The following is a 24,181-nucleotide window of genomic DNA, read 5'->3' on the forward strand; positions in this document are numbered from 1 at the left end:
AGGAAAGCAGCAAGAGCTGCTAACAGAAAGCAACCAGATGACTGGATTGTATCTAGACAATGTAACTGGAAGCAAACAGTCTTATATCTTAGATATTACACAAGCCATACTGGAAACTTCATGATAATAAAAGATTTTCTACAGTTTGCATCATGGCGTGTGGATTAAAATATTTATTCTTTAGCAACTCATGCTGTTTTTGTTTTGTCAATACTTCGAGTTTCTTATGGACAAGACCATAAGATCGAAGTTCTGAAACTTTGAAATGTAAATAAAAAAAATAATATAAAAAAAAAAAAATGCCTGCTAATTAAATATACCAAATCTGAGATCACACTACAGTGAGGAAAATGGTAACTATACTGTTCTGCACTCTACGCTGATCTCCATTTTTTATTTTTGAAGTTTCAAAGCGTTAATCTGTCTGTCAAACAACTCCAAGTTCAAAGTTTTGAAACTTCAAAATTTAGAAGTAGACCTGTGTGTGTGTGTGTGTGTGTGTGTGTGTGTGTGTGTGTGTGTGTGTGTGTGTGTGTGTCTGTCTGTCTGTCTGTCTGTGTGTGTCTGTGTCTGTATATGGATTCACTTCGTAACACTGAAAACTCAAAACACTGAAAATGGGAAAACTTCATAATATAGAAGACCAAAACACTGAAACTTCAAAACACTGAAACTCAAAACACTGAAAACACATATATCATATATATACTGAGTAAACACAAATCATAACTCTTTCCCACACTTTCCAAGCAAGTGCAGTCTTGGAGTTGATATATAAGTAGCAGGGTGATATATATATATATATATATATATATAGATAGATAGATAGATATATAATATATACATACATATATATATATATATATATATATATATATATATATATATATATATATATATATATATGGGTCTACTTCAGAAGACTGACAAACCAAAAGACTGAATCCCAAAAGATTGAAAATTCAAAACACTGAACACATTTTTAATGGAGGGCAAGTATATACCAACTCCAGAATCACACAACAGTGGAGAAGGGGCACATTTCATCATTAAGTATTTTGAATTTTCAGTCTTTTGGGATTCAGTCTTTTGGTTTTTCAGTCTTCTGAAGTAGACCCAAATATATATATATATATATATATATATATATATATATATATATATATATATATATAACCTTTAATATGACATTAGTATTTTAATTAGTGTTGTTATGTGATAGGATGGGCTGTGTCATGTGTTTTATTCTAAATAAGTATTTAAATGGAAGACTCTTTTAAACTGTTTTAAACACTAAAGACGGACTCTGTCTGAAAGCTTTGTTGTTGAATAAACTGTTTTACGCTGTGCTTGGTTATTATTATTTTAGAGCAAATTGTTGTGACAGATAAGCTGAATAAGGACTTGGCTAGAGCCTTTCAAATGGGAATTGAATTAAATGGTCTTCCAAGAATGGATCCATTTGTAGTAAATTCTACACTTTCTACAAAAAAGTTTTTTGTTGATATCTAAAAGTCATCTGTCATTCACATGATACTTAATTGGGATATTTTATTTTTTGTCTGTAAAGTTATTTCTCGGTAGCCATTTGAAATGTCAGAACCTGCTTCAGTGAGTCCTGTAATATAAAACAGACTTACATATACTAAGTCTGACAAGGCCATTTCTCAGAATCTTCCTTTTACTCCACGGTATGGTGATCTCAGAGTTGATATCTAAAAAGGGGAGGAGTGCAGCACTTGCAGCCAACATCAGGAGGTGTACGAGAGTTTGTTCTCCTTGCAAAGAAAGAAGTCTAAAGGAGAAGAGTGGTGATTGGTGTTCACTCTTCTGTGTTTTCAATCTTTTTATTTTCAATGTGCCAACATTTGGCAGTGAGCACCAACATTGCAGAAGGGGAGCCTGTTTCTGTCTACATTTGAACCAGCTGTAGTGCCTGTGTTTGATAGACTGTTTTTGTTGCATAGATATTTGCAATAGAGCATCAAAGCTGCAACTATTCATGGTGGCTTATCCCTTTTGTTTTTCATGAATACACGAGTATGTGTAAAAACAATCCCCCATACTTTACCTTACTACTTTCAAATTGTGTCTCGAATCTAGCTATTTATCTCCAACATTTATTTCAGGGTTTAATATAACTCTCTTTTCATCATCAACAACATCCCTAAATCTCAATTTATACGCATGAAATGTATTTGTTCATCTACTAAATCCCATGCGGAATGTGAACAGGATCTTTGTGATAGATTTATCCAAAGGGGATATAATAGATCTCAACTTTACCAGACCATTCATGAGGTTAGGCATATGCCACGTTCTCAATTATTAACATATAAACATGAACAGGAGGCCTCTACCAGTTCCCCAGCTCAACCCATCAGATTTACAGTAACTTATGGAAATAACACCCCTTTATTCAGGAATATAGTTAATCATCATTGGGGTATTTTAAGAGCACATGAGTTTCTATCTGATATATTACCTGAAACATGTGCCTTTTCATATCGTAGGGGTAAGACGATGAATTCACATTTTACATATTACAAAAAACTTCACCCAACTACATCTACACAAACCACTATATTTGGAGATCCATTGATTGGTTCATTTCCTTGTGGTCATTGTAGTGCATGCAAGTACATGGCCAAAATGAAAGAATTTTCAAGTGCCAACACTTCACGTGTTTTTCATATTAGGATTTTTGGTAACTGCAGTTCAGACTGGGTGGTATATTTGGCCACCTGTACATGCACCTCATTTTATGTAGGACAAACTTCCCGACCACTGAGATTTTGTATTAGTGAGCATCTTAGTGCAATCAGAACCAAAAAGTTAACTAATGCTTTATATAAGCATACTTTGACTCACCAAACTGCCCAATTTCAATTTACCATTATAGACAAGATTCAGTTGCCGAGGATGTCTAAGGCAGGCTGGCATGACAAGCTAAACAGCATGGAAACATTATGGATTACCAGATTGGGTGCTTTGTTCAAACCTGGGTTAAATGAATATGGATAAAGCTTTTTGCTGGCTGTGCATTTATATAATCTGTTGTTTCATACATGGATTTGAATTGGGGGTTTTATGGTTTGAACTAGCTAATTTTCCCAATCAAATGGTAACTTATTATTTTTGTAGATTTTTTTATATATTTTTTATATATTTGTTTTATCTCATTTAAAATTTGTTTTAATGAACTAATTTCTATAGGATTCTATTAGGTGTATATATATATATATACCTTTAAATTCTTCAGTATATAAAGAACACCAGGATGCACTATTTTAACTTTTTTTTCTTTTTTTGCACTGATGAAGGCCATTGTTTAGGCCGAAACCGGTTTGCAGCATTTTTGTTTGAATATGCCACAATAAAAGAAGGCTTCTGCTTGCTCTGACCTTTGCGCTGGCTCGTTTTGTGTTTTCGATTACTTTGGTTTGAGCCATGCGCTGGATCTGCCGTGCGTGACTTTTTGGTTTGCTCCACATTAAATGATAGGAAGGACAGATTCTAAATACATTGGTTATGTGTTTGCAACTCAGGTATTATCTTGACAGTACTATAGCTGTGAATTCCTAGTTGTTGTTGTGTCTTTCGGCTTTTTCCTGGTTACGGGTCGCCACAGCAGAACTCCGGTCCACTAATGATTGGCAGTAGATTTTTACGTGCAGAATTGCCGGCCCTGATGCACAACCTTCAACAAAGGTACGCCCATTCACGCATGTCTCCACACAGAAGACACTCTAGCTGAGAATCGAACAGGACAATGTCTTACTGTGAGGCGACAATGCTACTGCAACACCACCATGGGACTGGAAAAGAACATCTTGTGTCAATTCAGACAATTCCATTTGGGTGTTCATTACTATATCTTCTCCAGGCAGGTCTCCCTTTAACAGACTGTATGACATCGAGTGCAGGGATAGTGATTCTAACTTTTCATATTATGTTAACTACAAATTTTGAAGGTTTTTTTATGTTTCTAGTGCATAATATTCACTATGGAACTGGTTAGCTAGACATGTAACAATAAACACAAAAAACACTGGAATGCTCTTTGGAACACCACATATGTTCAAAACCTCCCATAAACTTACAATTGGATATCTTAACCCCCCTACCCTGTACAGGATCACAAAAATACTTGGGCATTACACTTGATCAGAAACACAGACAAAGTCATCACATGACTAAAATTCCCTTAGAAAATGTCTTCCCTTCTTAATAAAGAAGTTAGACAAGCCATTGCAGCCAATGTGCTGATTCCCAGGAAAGAAAATAAGCTTCCCATCATTCTCTGTTATCAATATAAAATACAGCCGTTTTGCAATCCACTGAAAGCAAAATTCTTTTATCTGTACAATCTAATAACAGAGAGCATTATTGTATGATCTTAAGCAAAGCCATCTTACTGCCAGTCACAACAGCCTTAATTTCATTAAATACTTTACAATTCAAATTACCAAACAAGTGTTAGCACTCATCATTACAAAATAAACATCATGCAAAACTACTATTCTACTCATTAAAGACTAAGACAGGATGCAGCTGGTGAAGCTACTTTTCATATTATCCACTTGTGAAAAAGCCTTGAAGAAAGTCATTCCTGCAAGCTGGAGTAACCTCTCAGCTAATATTAGAGGAAGTGATAATATCAGATTATTGTAAAAACAACTCAAGAATGAAGATTAACAAAAGACATTCTATGGCACGTTACTGACTTACTCCTCTTAGACTATGTCAAATTACTACACTGTACTGAAAAACATATGAAAGCCTATGTAATTTTTAAATGTTTAATAATATGCATAAACCTTCTGCCAGTTACTTTCCCCAAACTCTCCTTTTACATTTCTCTTCCATACTCTGTCTTTATTCAGTCTCTGTCAGGTTCTTAAATAACTGTAATGCTTTGTAAACCACACAGCATTATGTTGTTGTCTTTCGGCTTTTCCCAGTTAGGGGTCGCCACAGCAGAACTCCGGTCCGCTAATGATTGGCAGTAGATTTTCATGAATGCCGAGGTGTCAGCTCGACGTTCAACCTTCAGTGAAGGCATGCCCATTTACGCATGTCTTTCGAATGCCCACCCAACCGCGGGGAGGACACGCAGACTCCACACAGAAGGCACCCCCCGCACTCCAGCCAAGAATCGAATGGGAGAACCTCTTGCTGTGAGACAACAATGCTACCGCTGCATCACCGTGGCTCCATACAGATTAATGTCAAATGCATGTATTAGTGAGTTATTTTAAAAAATCATTGGCAGTTCTAGTCCGATTGCAAATTCAACATGAACAGGGCACTCCATTTGTGAAACTTGTAGTTTATTATGTTCTTAGTGCAACGTACAATTTGCCATACAGATTCTTAGCATGAATATCTACCTGTTTTACAAGACTATCATAAGTAAATGTGTTACACTGTAAATTACTATTTGTGTATCACCATTTTATATATATATATATATATATATATATATATATATATATATATATATGAATATTATTTATTGTATCTTGCCTCATGGCCTAGGATGTGGACAAAAGGGAATCTTGACCTGTACACTTTTTCACAAATTTTAAATAAATAACTCTGTCAAAAATATTTTGCAGATCACTACAAACACTACGGTTATCAGTGCATATGCTACTTTAACTTTCTTGTTTCATCACCCCGTTGAACTTACAGAAGGGATGGGTATACTTGACTGCCGTCTTTACCTTTGAGCGATTTTTCATAAATTATGCAAATCACTGTAAGTAACATAGTAGTTTAAAATACATGCCATTTTACTATAAACTGTCTTTTTCATTTTGGTATTCTCACCCACTACTTCTGAAGAATTTTTAGAAAAGCATTTTTAATCATCACTGCCCCCCCCCCACACACACACATGCACAATGCTTGTTTCCCACTTTTTTTGTTTGATTTCATTTTGTGCCCCTGTACTAAACCTGACTGACCAACTTACCCCTTATTACTTGAATCAACCTTACCTTCTCATCTCTGAAACTATTTCATCTTAACAACTTCTTTGCTTCCTCTCCATCGTAGTCTTACTATTTACTGGATTCTCTAAAAAGTATAACATATTACTTCTAGATGTATTACTTAACTGCTTCTCCATTTCACTTTCCTTTATCTTCCTTTCTTATCTACATCTATACTATATTTTCTTTTCATTTCTTAGCTAGTATTCTTTAGCAACAATTAAATGTAACTTCATATTAATTATACTAAGTCTAGTCAAATATGTGTAGCCTTTTTTATAAGTACTTTATAAATTTGCAACCTCATATTATTTCTGTTTTCTTTACGGAAAATGTAATTGCATTCTAAATATGTACTTCTTTATATGTGAACTTTATTTAAAATGTGTGGAGCTTTTCTCCCCGGGCCTCTACTGAAAATGGACATATATCCAGCTAGACTAGCCCGGTCAACAAATGTAAAATAAAAAAGTAAAATAAATGTTATTCATTCTGTTCTTTTGCACTTTAAAACAAACATGGTTACTGGTTCTGATAATAAAAAATTACCAAATGCATTGTAAGACAAACATTTCCAGTGCAAAGCAAAACACTGTGGTAGCTAATGTGTGAATGTAGGCAAGGTATAAGCAGAAGTGAATACTGTCTATAAATGTTTTGAGAATGACTCAAATTAAAAGTGCAGTTGGCAACATAAGAAATTATAATAATATGCCATTACCCAAGGTTTGAACACTCTGTCTGGCCATAGGCGTGTGTGTGTGTGTGTGTGTGTGTGTGTGTGTGTGTGTGTGTGTGTGTGTGTGTGTGTGTGTGTGTGTGAGTTTCTAGTGTGGAAGCGCTAACATGGCAGGGCTGCCCACCAGGCGGTGTAAACCTTGGCTCTAGATGATTGTCATTGTTGAAGTGACACCCTGATCCCATGTGTAAAAAGGAGAAAAGGAGTTGTGAATGGATGGATTACCCAAGGTAAATTTGAACTAGAACACATGAAACTAAATTTAACTAGAAATGTCATCCATGCAACACTTGTACGAAGATTTCTTTGAAACTGCTTATACAAAAATTGGCCTAATTTACATGATGTCTTCTATAAAAAGATAACCTACCCACCATGTCATGTAGCAAAGAATGTTGTGTTAACGTCTTACTGTTGACAGCATATCACAGTATTGCATGCTATAAAACTGTTAACTTATTGGTATACAGAATGTCGTAGTCTGATAATGTAGGCAGTAATGAGAAAACAGTGCAGCTACTTTTTTCAAAAATGGAATGAAATTACTTCTGCAGAAGAAAGTTGCATTTGTAAATATCTTCCTTTTTGAGTAGTCAGAGAATAAAAGGACAATATCATGCCTACACCAACTTAATTAAATGAAGAGCTGATGCTTAGTATCCTGGTTGATGGGTCCTTAGTTAACTATTTCATCTCCACCAATCAGAATTTGGCATTTTTTTCAGATGCATTTGGGAATGTCCACATGGCTGCATTAATACATGTTTGGTGTAGTTATTTATATGTTAGATTATTATTGTTTATGATTTCTTGATCAGGTTGTCCAGCTAGGTTGCTTGCCATTTTAAGGTGAAGCCCAGGGAGAAATGGTCAACAAAACTACATTAAAAACACAATACATATATGAATAACATATATGAAGGATAAATATAGTATTACATGGGCTTCAGTCCATGATTTGAATATTTGACTATAACAGCTGGGAAGCAGAGCTAGTTTAGCACAAATAGTGATGCCTGGACTAATATGAATGTTGGTTCAAAACAATTGCGAGATTACAGCTAGCACTATCTAGAGAATCATAATGTAGAAACACATAGAAAACATAGCAATAGATTGAGGTAAGTATTTTGGCTGGTATAGAAGCTTGTGCTTTGTCCAGATGTTCTACATAAGGAAGTATATGTGCAACATTGAGAAGTACAGTATAGATTATGAGAAGAGGAGACAAGGGCATTCAATTTTGAGGGGCAACAAAGGAAGGTTCCTATGCAATGCAAAATGTTACAGACCTTAGATGGACTTGATAGATCAAATGTCTTCAGGAAATTTACCTGAAGAAAAAAGTATGCCACTGTAGTGGGTCTACTTCAAAACGTTGAAATATCATAACGTTGAAATTCATAACAGTGGGACCATAACATCAAAAATTCAAAACACTGAAAACCCAAAACAATGAAACTTTATAACATTGAAACTTCGCTTCATAACATTGAAAACTACATCGCACATGTAAATAAAATCCCCTCCACCTATAACAACACCTAACTAACAAACACACTTTCTACTATGTTTTTACAGGGGGGACAAGCCCCCCACACCCTTGTAAATTAAATATACTAACTCCAAGATCGCACTACAGTGGAAAAAAGATAATTTGCTGAATATCTCATGAATATCACTGTATGGTGATTGCGATATAGTGAGGTTAGGAAATTAAATTTTTTCCATTGTAGTGTGATCTTAGAGTTGGTATATTTAATTTACAGGGGGGGCAGAGCCCCCTCATGCGGGGTGTAGGGGGGCTTGCCCCATGGAGAAACATAGTAGAAAGTGTGTTTATTAGGTGTTGTTATAGATGAAGGGGATGTTATTTACATGTGCATTGTAGTTTTCAATGTTATGAAGCACACTTTCTGAGTTTTCAGTGTTTTGGGATTTTGATGTTTTGGTCTCAATGTTTTGAATTTCAACATTATGAGATTTCAGTGTTTTGAAGTAGACTCACTGCAGTTGCTGCTATAACTGTTTTGCAAAATAAAATGTGATGTTAAGGAGCAAGGATTTCTGAATGTGGAATATCATCTTAAAAAAGGGGGACCAGAGCAGGTATTCTTTTAAAGAGTAGTTGGAAAATTGGAGCAGAAGATATTTAGGTTTGTTAGAGAAAAGACCCATTGTGGTCCACTATAAAGGCTTCAGTGCTGCAAACAGGAGGGGACCAAGACGGTAAATTTGGGATACCCGGCACATTTGTTGCGTTTTTTTATTTTATTTTATTTTATTTATTTATTCATTGTTAATAGAGATGCATGCGAGGATAGCATTACTATAGCAGAATTTTGGGGTATAATAAGGAAGTAGTGAGTTTGTGCCTGCTGCTAAGGGAAAACAATGCTGGACATGATGTAATGGCCCTAGTATCTGGTCACATTTATGGTAGTACCATGTGCATGGTATATCAAGATATAGTATTTAGTCTTCTGTAACCTCCAGGTAAGTTTATAATAACTCAAAGTTCAAAAGAAAGTAAACTGAGGATGAAAAAAAATAACCATGGAACATAGCTGATTATGTTTTACAGGAAGTAATGATGGGATAGAACTTGTTTCACCATTGTTCAGTCTTGAACAATCCCTCAGAAAGATTTAATTGGCAACATGCATGAACTTTTCTCTGTAAAGCAGCATAGTATCACTAGTGTATTTCACTAATAATTTTGTGTAGTAAGTGAGTTTGCCTATAGAATGAATTAAACGATACGTGTGAACCTTGGGGACTCCTTTGATAGCAGAAAATTCATATGAGCATGAGGAAGACTAGTTAACCTTATAAATATGATTTCTGAGGTACCTACAGTCCCAGCTGAAAGCTGTGCTATTGAAACACATGGAATTAAGGTTTGCTTTTATGTTGCTATGGCTAACTATGCTGAAAGTATATCTGGGGTCAGAGGTGGGATGATTTCCCCATTATTGTGCCCTTCATCTATGTATTCTGTGACCTTCATAAGTTTGACAGTTACACAAACTCCTTTATGGAAGCCGTGTTTGGCATTACTGAATGGGTCATTTGATGAAACAAACTGGGTAAGTTACTGCTGTACAACTTGTTCATAAATTTTATATAGGACATTGAGAATAGAAGTGGGCCAATAGTTGCTTGTTTCAACAGATTGCTGATTTTACTCATGTAGTATAAGTTATGTTTTGTGTTTTTTTCTTTTCAAAGAAGGGGTGCCCTCTTTCTCCTATGCTTTTTTGACTAATAATTTTTAGAAGGGGTAACAAGGTACTGGGCTATGATCTTTTTCAATTTGTGGAAGATTAGATACGGTCTTAATACATAGGTGCAGTTTATATAACCATGCACATCCCCTTAACTCTCTTGATCCTTTTTTGCCACTTGATATTTCAAATCTAAGTCTTGCTGTTAACATCAGTCTTCCTATGTTGAAATGGTTAAGTATCCTAACTAGTGTATGTCTGGTCATTATATTACCTGTCAAAACTTGCACAGGCAATGCTTGTAGTGCTTCTGGAAAGAGCAGATTGGTCAGAAATGCCACAAGTGGCAGCCATTCAATCCATCACCCCAGCATTGGAATACAGATACAATTTTAGCCAGCTTCCCAAAGATTGTTGAGGTTAAATCTATTCATGGCTAGATCTCAGGTAGGGCTCTCTTTATTTCCCCAGGCAGATGTCAGAGGACATCAGCTCAGTGATTGACAGTCCAAGCATAATCCTCCTTGAGATAACTCCATTATTCATTTGTTACCCCACACTGAGTGAGCTCCTTGAGATAACTCCATTATTCATTCGTTACCCCACACTGAGTGAGCTCCTTGAGATAACTCCATTATTCATTTGTTACCCCACACTGAGTGAGCTCCTTGAGATAACTCCATTATTCATTTGTTACCCCACACTGAGTGAGCTCCTTGAGATAACTCCATTATTCATTTGTTACCCCACACTGAGTGAGCTCCTTGAGATAACTCCATTATTCATTTGTTACCCCACACTGAGTGAGCTCCTTGAGATAACTCCATTATTCATTTGTTACCCCACACTGAGTGAGCTCCTTGAGATAACTCCATTATTCATTTGTTACCCCACACTGAGTGAGCTCCTTGAGATAACTCCATTATTCATTTGTTACCCCACACTGAGTGAGCTCCTTGAGATAACTCCATTATTCATTTGTTACCCCACACTGAGTGAGATCACCCACATTTAGTGAGATTTTGAAACCTAACCATTCTTTGGTCTCAGTTAAAGACCTTGGGATCAGGGAAAGTGCATCTTCTGCTCCTGTGTTGGTGGAGGGGTCACCCCAAGTTTCTTTCTATGCTTTACCCCTCAGATTATCAATTGAAGCATCTGGGTGAACATGTTTTTCACATTATTTGATCTCTAGAGTCATCATAAATGAGGAGTAGTGGGGGATGACTTCACATGAGAAGACTGAGACACAATAACTTGAGTTCTCATATTTTTTAACCTAAACTTTGATTGAGGTAGACTAATACATTCCTGCTATACTTTCCAAGCATTTGTTAGGGGCTTTACACCCTCTACCTCCAGATGTGACAGACAGTACCCCCAGCACCCCTGCAACTTGAATACTCAAACTTTAAAATTGCTGTACCTCAGATTAGGTGGAATATGAATAATCTGAAATACAGCAGTCATACATGTAGTTTGTATTCCCCCATTTCAGTCCCCATTCTAAGGATCTCAACTATTGTTCTCAAACATTCAAAAGACACCTAACAGGGACTGAAGGTTCCCCTACTAGGGTCAGCATGTTAGTTAACATGGGGCAGTAGGCCCTAGTCATCTAGTGTTCTCTAAAAAGGACACATATCTAAGCACATGGATGTCAAACATCTGATATTTGGTAGAATGATGTATTGTTAATGTAGGAGAACACCATTAGGGAATTTTCTCTGAAGACCACACAGAGCATTGCACTGGTTTGACCTGCTACTGCACTACCACGAATGGTGCATACTCCAGCACTTGTTCCCAACCTTCTGATGGTCAGCACCAGTTTGTCATGTGATTGCCCTAATGTAAACTTACATCCATGGACAGTGTGGGTAATGGTGCTCTTTCAAAATCTTTATTATATAGTGATACTTAATATCTCAAAGCCATTGTTTTAGAGATAGAAAATTATAATGAATCCACTGCTTTCTGCTTCCCTGGCAGATGCCTATGTTCTTTGGGTGTGTTCCCAGGCATATGAAGGAAAACTTAGATTGGTCTTTGGCCCACATCATCTCACTTATTTATGACCTTTTCAGTATAGTATAGATCTCAGGTGTCACAGTATTTTGTTTACCTTGCTGTCTGAAAAGGAATGTAGAGTTCTGGACATGTTTGTCAAGATATTGTACTGCTATACCACAGTGGTGCTTTGGGCATTCATCTGTTCTTTGTACTTCTCACAGTTCCAGTCTATTGTATTAAAGAAAGTTCTAGAAAAGCTCTATGACCTTCCCAATTATGGAATCAAGTAGGATCCTTGAGTGACTTTGTCAATCATCTCCATAGAGTGATAGCATGTTCTCAGCTTCATTTTTGACTGTGCTTAGTTAAATTACAGAATTGATGATAAGTTTAAACTTCTAGCAAGCATACAAATTGGTGTATTGTTTTTGTTTCTAATTCTGCATGTAATATTATTGCATAGTAATTATTTTTCTTTCTATCCATCTTTGTTGAAATACTTTTTTAATAGTTAATTGTCATTATCTAAGTAATTCATTTCTAATTAAAACTAACAAGTTAATCTCTTAGAAAAGTAATATTACTTAACCTTTCAGCGTTAAGGGACAAGTTCATATTTGAACAGCATTACTCTTTATGTATGGCTGTGTGTTCAACAACTTCTGATCTTTTTAGTTTATGATTCCCTATAAATATCCTAATGTTAAGATATGTGACACTATATACTAGTGTTAAAATCTTTCTACCATTCCTTAAATGTAATTTCGAATATATAGTTTTTTGTTTCTCTTCCAACTCAGACAGTTACAGGGTTAGGGCAACGGGTGTACAGGGGAAGAGCTGCATGCTGCATGATAACTTACTTTCATTTCTTCCTTGACAGTGTTGCTGTAAATAACCAGACTCTGACAAATAATTTTTCTACCATTCCAAAGTATACTTTAAACCCAACAATAAGTCAAATTTGTTAGAGTTTTTGTATCAAATACTAAAACTAATGGTTGCTCACTGCTGTAGATACATGTTTAAGACTTTTGAATTTGGTCCATTGAATCATGGAATGTGAATGGTTTCCAACAATCCAAAAAAAGAAAGTTACTATTACATATATTTTTTCAATCAAAAGCCAGTATTCAGCTCATACAAGAAAGTCATATGTTGCCAAATCACTGGAATCAAATTAAAAAAAAAATGGATAATAGCACCTGGAAACGACCAGAAGAGCTCAGAAGTAGCCATCCTACTAAAATCTTCTTTTCAGGACCACATTCAGTACATTGTTTTTAACCCAAATGGTAGGTGGCATTACTTAATCATTAATGTTAACAATTATGATAGACCTATTCTGTTTTTAAACATTTATACTCCATGTCATAATCAGCACAAGTTTATTATGGGAGTGCACGATATTTTAAATAAATATAAAAAATTGCTGCTATATTTTAGGAGGTTACTGGAATTTCTTTTATTAATCCCTACAAAGACAGAACCACAATTTCCAAATCATATAACTTTAATGCTACATCAGCTATTTTAGACTTAATTTCAGATTTTGACCCATTTGACCCTTTTATAACTATTAATAATGACTCAACAAAGTTAAAATATAAGATTTTATTTCATATGACTAAAAGCACATTTTATTGGGAAAAAAACTACATAATGTTGTCAAAACCACAAATCGCTGAACACTCATAATATCAAATCACAAAATATTGAAAAGCTTAATCCAGCTACAAATACCCATTGTCATACACCCCAAGTACAAAACCCACATCAAATGCCATCTTGGTAGTGGTACTGTTAGAGAAAGGGTTTTTAGTAACATAATGTGTAGAGTTACTGTTAGAGGCAGGGACATGGTTAGGGTTTGCACACATAAGTAAGCTGGGAAGGGGGTCTTTGCACAATGCTTAGTAGTCACTGTCTAAACAAGCTACTGTTTTCCCAACTACTTCATCAGCATGTAGAACATGCTGATTTTATTATATTTTGTGGAGTTGCAAATACTTAGCATATCTATGAAACTCACTCAAAAATGGACTTATAGAATTGGGCCAACACAGACATGTTGTTCTCCTAAACATGCCTCTGAAAAAAATATTACAAAAGGATGCATACTTCTTCATAATGATTTTTATGTTACTTAAATTATACATCTCACAAAACTGTCTGGATTGCAAGAAACTATCTTTGAATTATTTTAAAGAAATGGCTAATAAACCTGTTGAGGTCTTTAAGATTATGCTACATAATAGGAAACATAGCTTTCTCCTTACAGAAATCTTGAAAATAATCACTGATATCATAACACAAAAACTCTTCCACAACACCTAAGTTCCCAGTTTCTTAATATTCATAATAACATTTATAATGCTAATTACTTATTAGTACACAATTATAAATTCCATTGATTCTCTGCTCAAATTCTTTCTAAATATTTTTCTTATCTAATTAGGTAGATGTTTAATTTATCTATCTCATTCAGCATGTTCCATATTTTGTATATAATTGTATATAATTATTCATGGTATACGTTGTTTAGTTTGAGCTGAATGTTATCAGTACACCAGTTGTCAGCTTTGTATTAACTTTAGTTATAACATTTTCTTATGTGTTTTTCACTGTTCATATCCTATGCAATATCACCAAATTAAAGAAATTTGAAAAAAAAGACTGCACTTATACTTTATCCAGGTCTCTTGGAAATGTTATGTATCAGCATGGAATGAACTTGGGGAACAAACTCCTCAATCCATAATCTTCTGGGAGAATTGATTTACCAGACAGCTCAGTTCCTGTCTGTCTACTCAGCAGAGGATATGAATGTTCACCCTCTGGATGACCTTTTCTTTTGTAGAATGGGTGAACCCAAAAAGAATAGACCACCTTAGCATCCAAGAAAGATCTTCAATCCTCACACAATTTTGGCTTATCTGATGAAAGCTAAATCACCCATGGAGATTCTAATAGCCCACCTAATAACATCAGCTTCTGATCTGAGATGGCTGGCTTGGAAAGCCATCTCTGATTTCTGATGAGTTCTGCACATGACCATCTTAAGCCAAGTGCTGGAGATTACTTGTTCCCCACTCCCTTAGAAAGATTATCCCTATTCAGTGAAATTCTTGTGATATCCCCAGGCTGAAATTTCCAAGGGACCAAATTGGTTGTCCTAAAGATCGAGGATGATCTATGTTTTTACTGCATCTCTTTCAGGTCTCAAGGGAGACATATATGTTATGGTCAAATTCTGGAGCTCATAAACTTCAATAAGCATATTTGTTATATCCAGTTTTGTATGTTGATGAGAATCTGAAAGACTCAATCTCATGTGTTGCCAACATAAGGGTAATGTTGAAGTACGCAAGTTCAGAAAATGTGTATAGCATGGTTACAGGGCAGTAAATATAACAAAGAAATACGCGTGTAGTGAATGGTCAAGTGCTTTGTTCATCCAGATGAACAAATTGTAGTGAAACAGTAAAGATGAAAGAAATAAAACACTGAAATAAATAAAGAAAATATGGGGTTATCTTGAACAAGCTAGTGATTGTCATTTTCATTTCTAGTGAATGACACTAACTGGTTTGTGGCAGTACTGTCTCTTCTCAGTTTCTTGTTATTCTGTTTGAACCAGAACTGCTCCTTTTTCATTCTTTAGAAGTACTAATTTGTCTCTAGGGAATTAAATAACAGTGCTGCTTATTCAAAGAGTGTTGTGGGAAGGCAGGAAGAGACAGTGTGGGTGTAAGCTAATGTCTATCTGAACATATTCCGTATAGATGTGTTAAAGTTCTTTATCAATACACCCATTGCTTTTTGTTTTATAGGATCAATTCTGTTTATTACTAATGCAGATGCTTGTTATTAGTCTTACATTGCACTGAATGTATTCTGCATGCTTCTTCTGAATTAAAGATTAGACTTTATAAATATTCTTGAAATGTCACATATTTATTTTTATTTATTTATTGACATTTGATTACCAGGAGGATCCAACTGGGTAGGTACTCATTTTCAGGAAAGGCCCTGGGGAGAAAAGCACCAAAGGTATTACAAAAACATTTAAGAACAATACGTTTACAGTTGCCAAAATAATACAAAACATCTACAGTTTAAATAGTTATACCAAATTAGACATAATATGAAAACATTGGTTAAGGTTAAATATAAATTATATGAAAAAGATTTAATATTTAGAGAATTTTTGCCAGATTATATAGAAGCTAAATGTAAGTTAGGATAATGCAAACAGGAATTGCAATATGAAGTTAGAGAAAAAAAAAAAGGTTATGACATGTTTAGGTAGAGCGTTGGGGAGAGAAATCGAATGAAGTAAGGAAGCGAGTGAAGAAGGGTGAGTAGGGTAGTGTAAGGTATGTATGGGTACATGTTCATATTTAGGGTTATACATTCAGGACTGATCTTTGGTCAACTGGTGCCCTAGGCAAAAGGGCTCCATAGTACCCCCCCCAAACCACCTGGTGCCCCCATCCTGGTCTACCTACACCATCCAAATTACTGGAAAAGTGCCCCTGCTAGAGCGGAGCCCTAAGCGGCTGCCTAGTTGGCCTATGCCTAAGGCCAGGTATGTATACATTATCATGGAGATGATCAAGAGCAGAGACAGATCTTAGCTAGGATATCTTTCAGAATGATTTTTAAAGGACTGGACTGAGATAAAGGTAAGGTGTTGTACACCTTAGTGACATAGTATTAGTACAGACTGTGTCCAGCAAATTTGTTGAGAGGAACTTTTGGTCACTGGATCATAATAACCGATTGGGAACATAGTTGTGTAGAGTGCTATTTAGTGCTGGAGAAGCAAATGGATGGTGGATAATTTTCGAGGTGATAAGCTGTGTATGTGTTAGTTGATGGGGTAGTTCCAACAAGTTTAGGCTTTTAGTGATGTATAGTGGAGGTTCTAAACGGGGTATTTCCTGCAGATGTAGCCACTTTAGTATAACATTGTTTTTGCTTTTTGTAATGACTGTAAGCTAATATGCACAGGATCATCATAAAGTAGTGAAGGGAGGAAGTATGTACTGGCAAGTGCAGTTTTAGTTGGGTTGATCAGAAAGTTGTTGGCTCTGTAAACCATCCCTAGGTTTTGGTGATTTTTCTTTGTGATTTTGTATATGTAGATTACATTTAAGATAATCATCTACTATCATCCCTAATAATTTGCTATGAGAAGTGACTTCAGTGGTTGTATTATTAAGGGAGAGGATTTTAAATTTATTTTTTTTCATGACAGGAGGAGTGGGGGAAAAATAACTTTTTTGAAGGAAGGGGATTGAGCATGAGTTCTGAGTTACAAAGCTGTATTTCAGTGGCTATTAAACCTTCATAAGTTTTTAGAGATGCACCAGGTTGTCAGACATGCATATGAGTGTGGAGTCATCTATGCAGTGTATTAGGGAGGCCTGTTGTTTGGATGTGTGGAGGGTGTTCGTGAGAATGTTAAAGAGGAAGGGAGCAAGGATAGAGCAGTGATGACTGGAAGGTATGGAGAGAGGGTGGGGTGCCATTTTACTAATACCTATTAAACAGGTAGCTTTTGAACCATGGACGGGTGGGCTGAGATAGACCCAATGGACGGGTGGGCTGAGACAGACCCAGTGAGGACATCTGAAGTGGTAGATAGCTGTGACAAACTCTGTCAAAGGCTTTAGACATGTCTAGGAATAAGGAGGAGACTAGTTTGCTGTTATTTCTAGCTTTACTTACAGTATCTATAAAGGTTAGAAGTGCAGTGTTAGTACTTACTATGTGAGGGATGGAAGCAGTGTTGTTTGGAGATAGGAGTTCTTCATGCAGGAGATAGTTTAGCAGTTATTTTTGAATACATTTTTCAAGTGTTTTGGAGAGGGACATGATTACTCTAGGTCTAAATTTAGTAATGTCTGCTAAATTTCCTCGTCTGTGTTTTGGGATAATGTGTGATTTTTTTTTTTTTTTACAGAGAGGTGATGTTGAATTCCTGAACTGACCTATTTATAAGGGTTGAGACTGGATAGGCAATGCTATATGCTACTATTATTATGTACTCATTTTGAAGGTCAAGAGCTGAATTAGAGCATAGTTTGAGTGTTTAAGATTAGCTTTGTATAGGATGTGGACACATGTTTGAATGTGAGAGTGGATAGGGTGATATGTGGCTCTTGGGCAGGGTTGGGACTGGTAGATTGAAAGTCCTTGATTAGGGACATTATACTATCTATGAAATAAGAGGTGAATTGCATTGCAATTTCAAGTGGTAAGGTATTGTAAGAGGGATTTGGGATGGATTTTTGGCTATGGTGTAAGACTTCTTTAATAGCTGACCAATTGTTTTTAGTGTTGTATTTACCATTGTTATGAAAGTTGTTGTATTATAATTTTTTTTTTGTCTTTGTTTGTTTACGTTTATAGTATGATTGCAGAGCATTCTGAAGCCTATGAGATATTGTGATGATTTATATATTTTACCATTTTTCTACTTTTTCTTTATCCTGCAGTAGCATTCTACTCCTTTTGGATAGCCAAATTGCATTATTTGTTTTTGTCTCTTCCTTTTAGGAGGTACAAGGCTATTTAAGAAAGTTTTATTGAATTCATCTTACAGCATCATCTAAGGGAAGGATTTTTAGAACTCTCCAGTTAATAGAGGACAGGATAGTAAGTAATTAATGTTTCTGAGGTAAACGTGGACAGGTTATGTGTTGTTTTATAAATATGCTGTTTAGGTGGATTTGTGAGATGTCAGGTTGAATAGACTGGGGGATGGTCACTGAGAGAGTCCGACATTGTACCTGTAGTGGTAAAATTGCTAAGGTCTGATACGTGGATCCAGTCTAATAAGGAATTTGATGTCTAGCTATAATGTGTGGGCTATTAGTAAGCTGGGCAAAACTGTATAAGTTCATGCCAGAGATAGGATAGAAGCCATGTCTAACCAATTGATATTGACATCACCTAGTAGTATTTTTTCTTGTGGAATTGTTATGGGTATCCAATGCAGAATATCTTCCAGTGGATTGTCACCAGTAGAGATGTAAAGGACAGTAATACATATTTGTTTATTTTCAGGAAAGTAGTAAGAAGCTCTGCTGAATTGAATTTTGGTATTGGTTTGTTGTAGGGGAAAAATGTGGCAGATTTTGGAAAATATTAAAGCAATGCCACCACCTTTTTTCTTTATACAGTCATCATGGATGATATTATAGCCGGGGTGTAATTGTGGAGTTGCTTGTACTGGGTTTAAGCCAAGTTTCAGTTATAGCGAGAATATCAGACTTGCTTATATATTGATTTATTTATATTTGCTTAACAGGGTAGTGCATTGATCTCACTGGATTGTTTGTTGGCACAGCCCGGGTGAATAGGATCACATAAGAAATGAACAAAACACATTTACAGATACAACGATATGATAGAAAGCACATGTGTGTACATATTTATAGATGCAAGAATATACTTCAGCATTTAGTTCATGAAGCAGTTAGCAATGTCATGGCATGGATAGAGAAATTGGATTATGCTTAGCAGAGCTTTATGGGTAAGATGTAGCCATAATGACTGAGATGGCTTATGCTACAGGAATAGGAGCATATCATGACAGAAATACATTAGAAGAGGCAATTGAGAATAGTTGCAAGGAAGAATACCATGGGGAGAAGAGAGAAAAGATGTGAGAGGCATGCAGAGATAAAAGGAGTAGAAAAGAAAAGTGTGCGATGTAAGGAGTACAAGGAAGTAGTATGAATGAGAGGCGGTAAGTAAAGGGGATGACAAGATTAGATAAAGAAGAATGAAACGGGGATAAAGGGACATGTGAGAGAGTTGCAGGGTTCATAAAATATGACCTGAGTGATTGCAGCTGCACTTTGATTGGGTAAAGAGGTGTTCCTTGAGCTGTTGTGTGAAGACAGAGTACTTTTGGATGTCTTTAACTGCAAGAGGAATGAAGTCCCATAAGTTTACGTGCTAGGATGGAAGATGCATGGCCAGTGCAATAGAGTTTACTTTTTGGAGTTAGTAGGGTTAGTGAGTTGAGATTAAGAGATACCTCTGTGATTATATATGGGGTTTTGGTGAAAAGTTTATGAGGGAGGTGGGATGATGTCTCAGGAGAAGTGGCCTTGTGAAATAGTGATCCTAGTTGGAGGTTTGCTCTTAAATACACTGGGAGCCATTTAGCATTGAATAAGCCGGGCATGTATTTCAGTAATCTTATTTCTTATACTTTTAATATTTATGGCAGAAAAAGTTTGATTATTGAGGTTGGGGGTTGTCCTTTGTGGGGTAGAGTAGTGTGTGGGAAAGAATTGTCTTGATGTTGGTTGTGATAGGTAGGGCCAGGATTTGGGTGAATGTCATCTAGGAGGGTTTTAATATATTGGGGTATTAGTGTTTTTTGTTGTTTTTTTGGAGAGTATTTTCCAATTAATTTTATTTTTATTTGAGTTGAAATGGAGTTAATCAGTCTATATTTGGAGTAAAGGTGAAGGGCATCCATAAATAGGTTTGGCGTGATGTGTGGAGAGTTTAAGAAGGAAGTATGGATAGGTGGTTCTGACAGAGTTGGAGAGATGTTGCAAGCTGTTATTGAGTCATGGTAGGATGACTGATGGCTTAGTAGGATGAGAAGAATAGAGCATAAACTGGCAGAGTAGCATAATTAAGTAAAGGGATTTATATTTTATTGATGGCAGTTAGCAGGGAAGTAAGAATTAAGAAGGAAGCAAGAAGTTGCAGGCTTGTTCAGTAAGCTGTTTTGTCTTGGTGGAGTCTGAAAGCAGGTATAAGGTAGATAGGAAGAAAGTAGAGTTATGTTGTCATGGTGTCCACCTATGTTTCTGAAATATGACAAGTAGAGGGGTTTGAAAGAATAGAGTATGACAATGTAGTTAAACTGAAAGTGTTGAGGGTTTATATGGGGAAAGTAGAAACTGAAATGTAGGACATAAGCAAGAAGGGTTCCTATCAGAAGAGCGAATGCTTAAATTAGCGAATGCTCTTATATTGAACTTTAAAACGCAAAACCTGAAAATGTCGAAGGCTAGCAGCATCGATTTTTTTCCCAGGGAAAAAAAAATTGATAGGCCATTCTCCGGACTTTGCTGTTTTCTCCACTGTGGTGGGATCTCGGAGTTGGTATATTTCAGTTGGGGGGGTGGGGGTGAAGTCCCCCACTTTATTTTGCCTGTACATTGTTTTGTTTTTTTATTTTTTTTTTTTTGGGATCAGCATATTTTTTCCCTGGGAAAAAAAATGCTGATCTGTTCCTTCAACATTTTAAGGTTTCATGTTTTTAAGTTCGATAGAAGAGCGTTCACTATTTTTAGCATTCAATCTTCTGATATAGACGCAGAAGAAAATGGCTAAAGAAACTGCTCTAGGTAAGATAAGTCAGATAAACATCTGATTATTTTCACACTATCAAATATATACATGTAGCTAATGGCACACAAATAATTTTGTTTACATTTTCATAATATTTGTAAATTGTCTTCCTATACTGCTAAGTAGATTATCTGCTTACTCTCAAACCATGCAATGCTGTTCATCAATACCGCTGGGAAAATACTGAAAAAATGACTACAAGATCACCGAAAAATAAAGTTAAAACTTATTTTTCAGTGATCTGTCAGTTATTTTTCTAGTGTTCTTTGAAAACATTTACTATTTTATGTATCTTCAAGTAAAGAAGTCAAATAAAAAAGTAAGATATTTAGACTAATTTATTACATTCTGCTGAACATCATTTGCAACTTTAGAAAGAAAATATTTCAGTTTCTCCTTAAACTGAAAAGATTAGATTGGCACACTGTGTGTAAGGTGCTTTTAAAAGTAACAGTAGACAAGACATTAAATTTGGAAATTAAAGTTTTTGCCCTGTATTTTGCATTTCTAATGTTAGTATTGTGTTCCCTATGGGGAAAAAATACTGTAGGAAGCCAGACCATTAAGACTTTAGTGGCTGTAACTGAACAGGGAAACTCTGGAAGTTACTTTGACACAACAGCAATCCTTTGTTGTCTGCAGTCAGTCAAAAAAGCTGTAGATTGGACATGTGAAAGATTGCTATCCACCATAAATTATCTAGTTCTCGCTATGAGTAAAACACACGACACTGTGCAAAATATATATGGGACTCTTGAAAGCTATGAGGCTCTAAAAATCATGATACATTCTTGTCAGTATTCTTGCAGCACAAACAGTGGAAAGTAACACGAGAACACAGAAGGAGAAATTAATACAACTTCATTAGGTTTAACACCAGTGAACCCTGTAACAGACTTACAGACATGACTTTAACAAGCAAAGTGTAAGTATACTAGGAAAGGCAGTCAGTAATATTTGAATGTAGTAGATAATGTACATTCTGCTGGCAAGATCCAAGTATATGATAAGCAAAATGAATAAAGAGATGCAAACTGTAAATCTCATTGCTGTAGTATTTTGTTGATATAATGTTTTCATCTCTTCTTAGGTACAAGATCTATGGTTTAACTAAGGTTGAAAGTGATAGTACCAGCAAACTTATTCCAAGTGAATGCTACTTCTCCTACACAAATTATTCTCAGCCTTTTACATTGCCACAAGATACAGGTATAATTCTTATTTTTCAGTTTTGTTGACTGAGTTTGAATTTCATAACATCAGGTTTATATTTGTCAACAGAAGGAATTCACTGTATCCTATGGTGTGCACTGTACCCTACACCCATGTTATGAAGCACAATCGGTTTATTACCAGAAATGTATATAGTGTCAGGTATAATCTGACCAGATCTCCATTGATATGTAATATGTGATCCATCACTCTTCTTAACGTAGTTTGTTGTTTCTTTTGTCATTATAGAATCCAGCTTCCATGAGCGCTAGTCCTACAGTACATGCAACTTTATTTTTTTATCTTTTGCACATTTTCTAAATGAAAAAGAAAATGTAGTTACTTCCTGTGCCTTACTGCGCTGTGTCCTTCTAGATCTGTTTTTTGAATGAGGTTTGCATCACTTATCACATGTTCCCTTCAAAGGTGACTGTAAATCTCTATATTACATCCCTTTTTGCAGTTTTTCTCATTTATTTGTAAACTGGGATACATTTTTGTCGCTCTTTATGCACAGCACAAATAATTTGTAAGCAGCTATCAGCTATATATGACACACTTCATATTAACAGACAGGGGTTATATGTAGTAATTTGTGGGTTTGATACCTATCCTATAGAGTCTCATTATAATTAAATGTATCTATGCTTTGTATACAAATTGAACATAAAAGTGAAGAATTTCTAAAAGCATATGACACTTTTGAATATACACAACTTATTAACATTGAGGAATTATACCTGACATTTTATTGTGTCAAATACATGCCATACACAGCCTTATTGTGATTATTTAGGGATGTCTACACTTCAAATAAACTGTGAAATTAAAAGTGAAGAATTCTTGAAAGAATGTTACAAAGTGTCTTACATTGTATTGTTCCTTTCCTGTATGTGTGAAGAATGTTGATGATTTGCATCTAATGTTTTTGTATATTTACAGGATTTATTCATCAGTTATGTACCCCCATCCCACAAGCTGTCTATCCTCAATGCTTGCTTTGATTTGTGTGAGGTATATACTGTAGCATAAAGCAGGATCATCCTCATTTTACTAGTAATGATGAGAACAGCATGAGTGCCACCTCAGTATGTTTATATGCAGTCTGCTTTTGTTTTATTTCTGTAAATCTAGTAAACACAAACTGCAGAAACACAACACATAGCTATAGTTATAAAGAAAGCAAGCTGCAAGTCCACTGTCATTTACTTAAATTTAATGTGATGAGCGGTTTCATCCAAAGAATTAAAAGTCTTCACCAGCTCTCCTGTCTTTGGGACATTTTCTGTAAATCCGACTAAATAAATGCAAGAGGAAGGATGGAAACTGGAAAATACATACTTTTTGGACCAAGAAAAGACAGCAGTATGAAAATATAATGGGTCTTATAATCACATATATTGATAAAGATGATTTGGCATTCATGTGAATATGTTATATACAAATTAACTTGTACATCTAACGCTAATATAATGAATGGCATGCATTGTATGTGATTAAAACAGGATGAAAAACTGTAGTTGTTCAAATCCTGAATTTCTAAGGGTTAGTTTTTTTGCAATGATTAATGTATCGTGCACCACCGCTAACATCATCAC

General features: G+C 35.6%; 1 protein-coding gene across 3 annotated transcripts in view; it reads left to right on the forward strand.

Annotated features, from left to right (window-relative positions):
* PTPRJ (protein tyrosine phosphatase receptor type J) overlaps positions 1 to 24,181 on the forward strand; it is a 656,092-nt gene that overhangs the window by 429,555 nt on the left and 202,356 nt on the right. For all 3 annotated transcript variants that reach the window (XM_044082858.1, XM_044082859.1, XM_044082860.1), the window contains one exon: positions 22,462 to 22,580. In XM_044082858.1, coding sequence (XP_043938793.1) covers positions 22,462 to 22,580 — 119 coding nt within the window. The remainder of the gene's footprint in view (positions 1 to 22,461; positions 22,581 to 24,181) is intronic.

Source organism: Protopterus annectens, chromosome 9.part0, assembly GCF_019279795.1.
Source record: "Protopterus annectens isolate FY-2018-M chromosome 9.part0, PAN1.0, whole genome shotgun sequence".
NCBI classification, from domain to species: Eukaryota; Metazoa; Chordata; order Ceratodontiformes; family Protopteridae; genus Protopterus; species Protopterus annectens.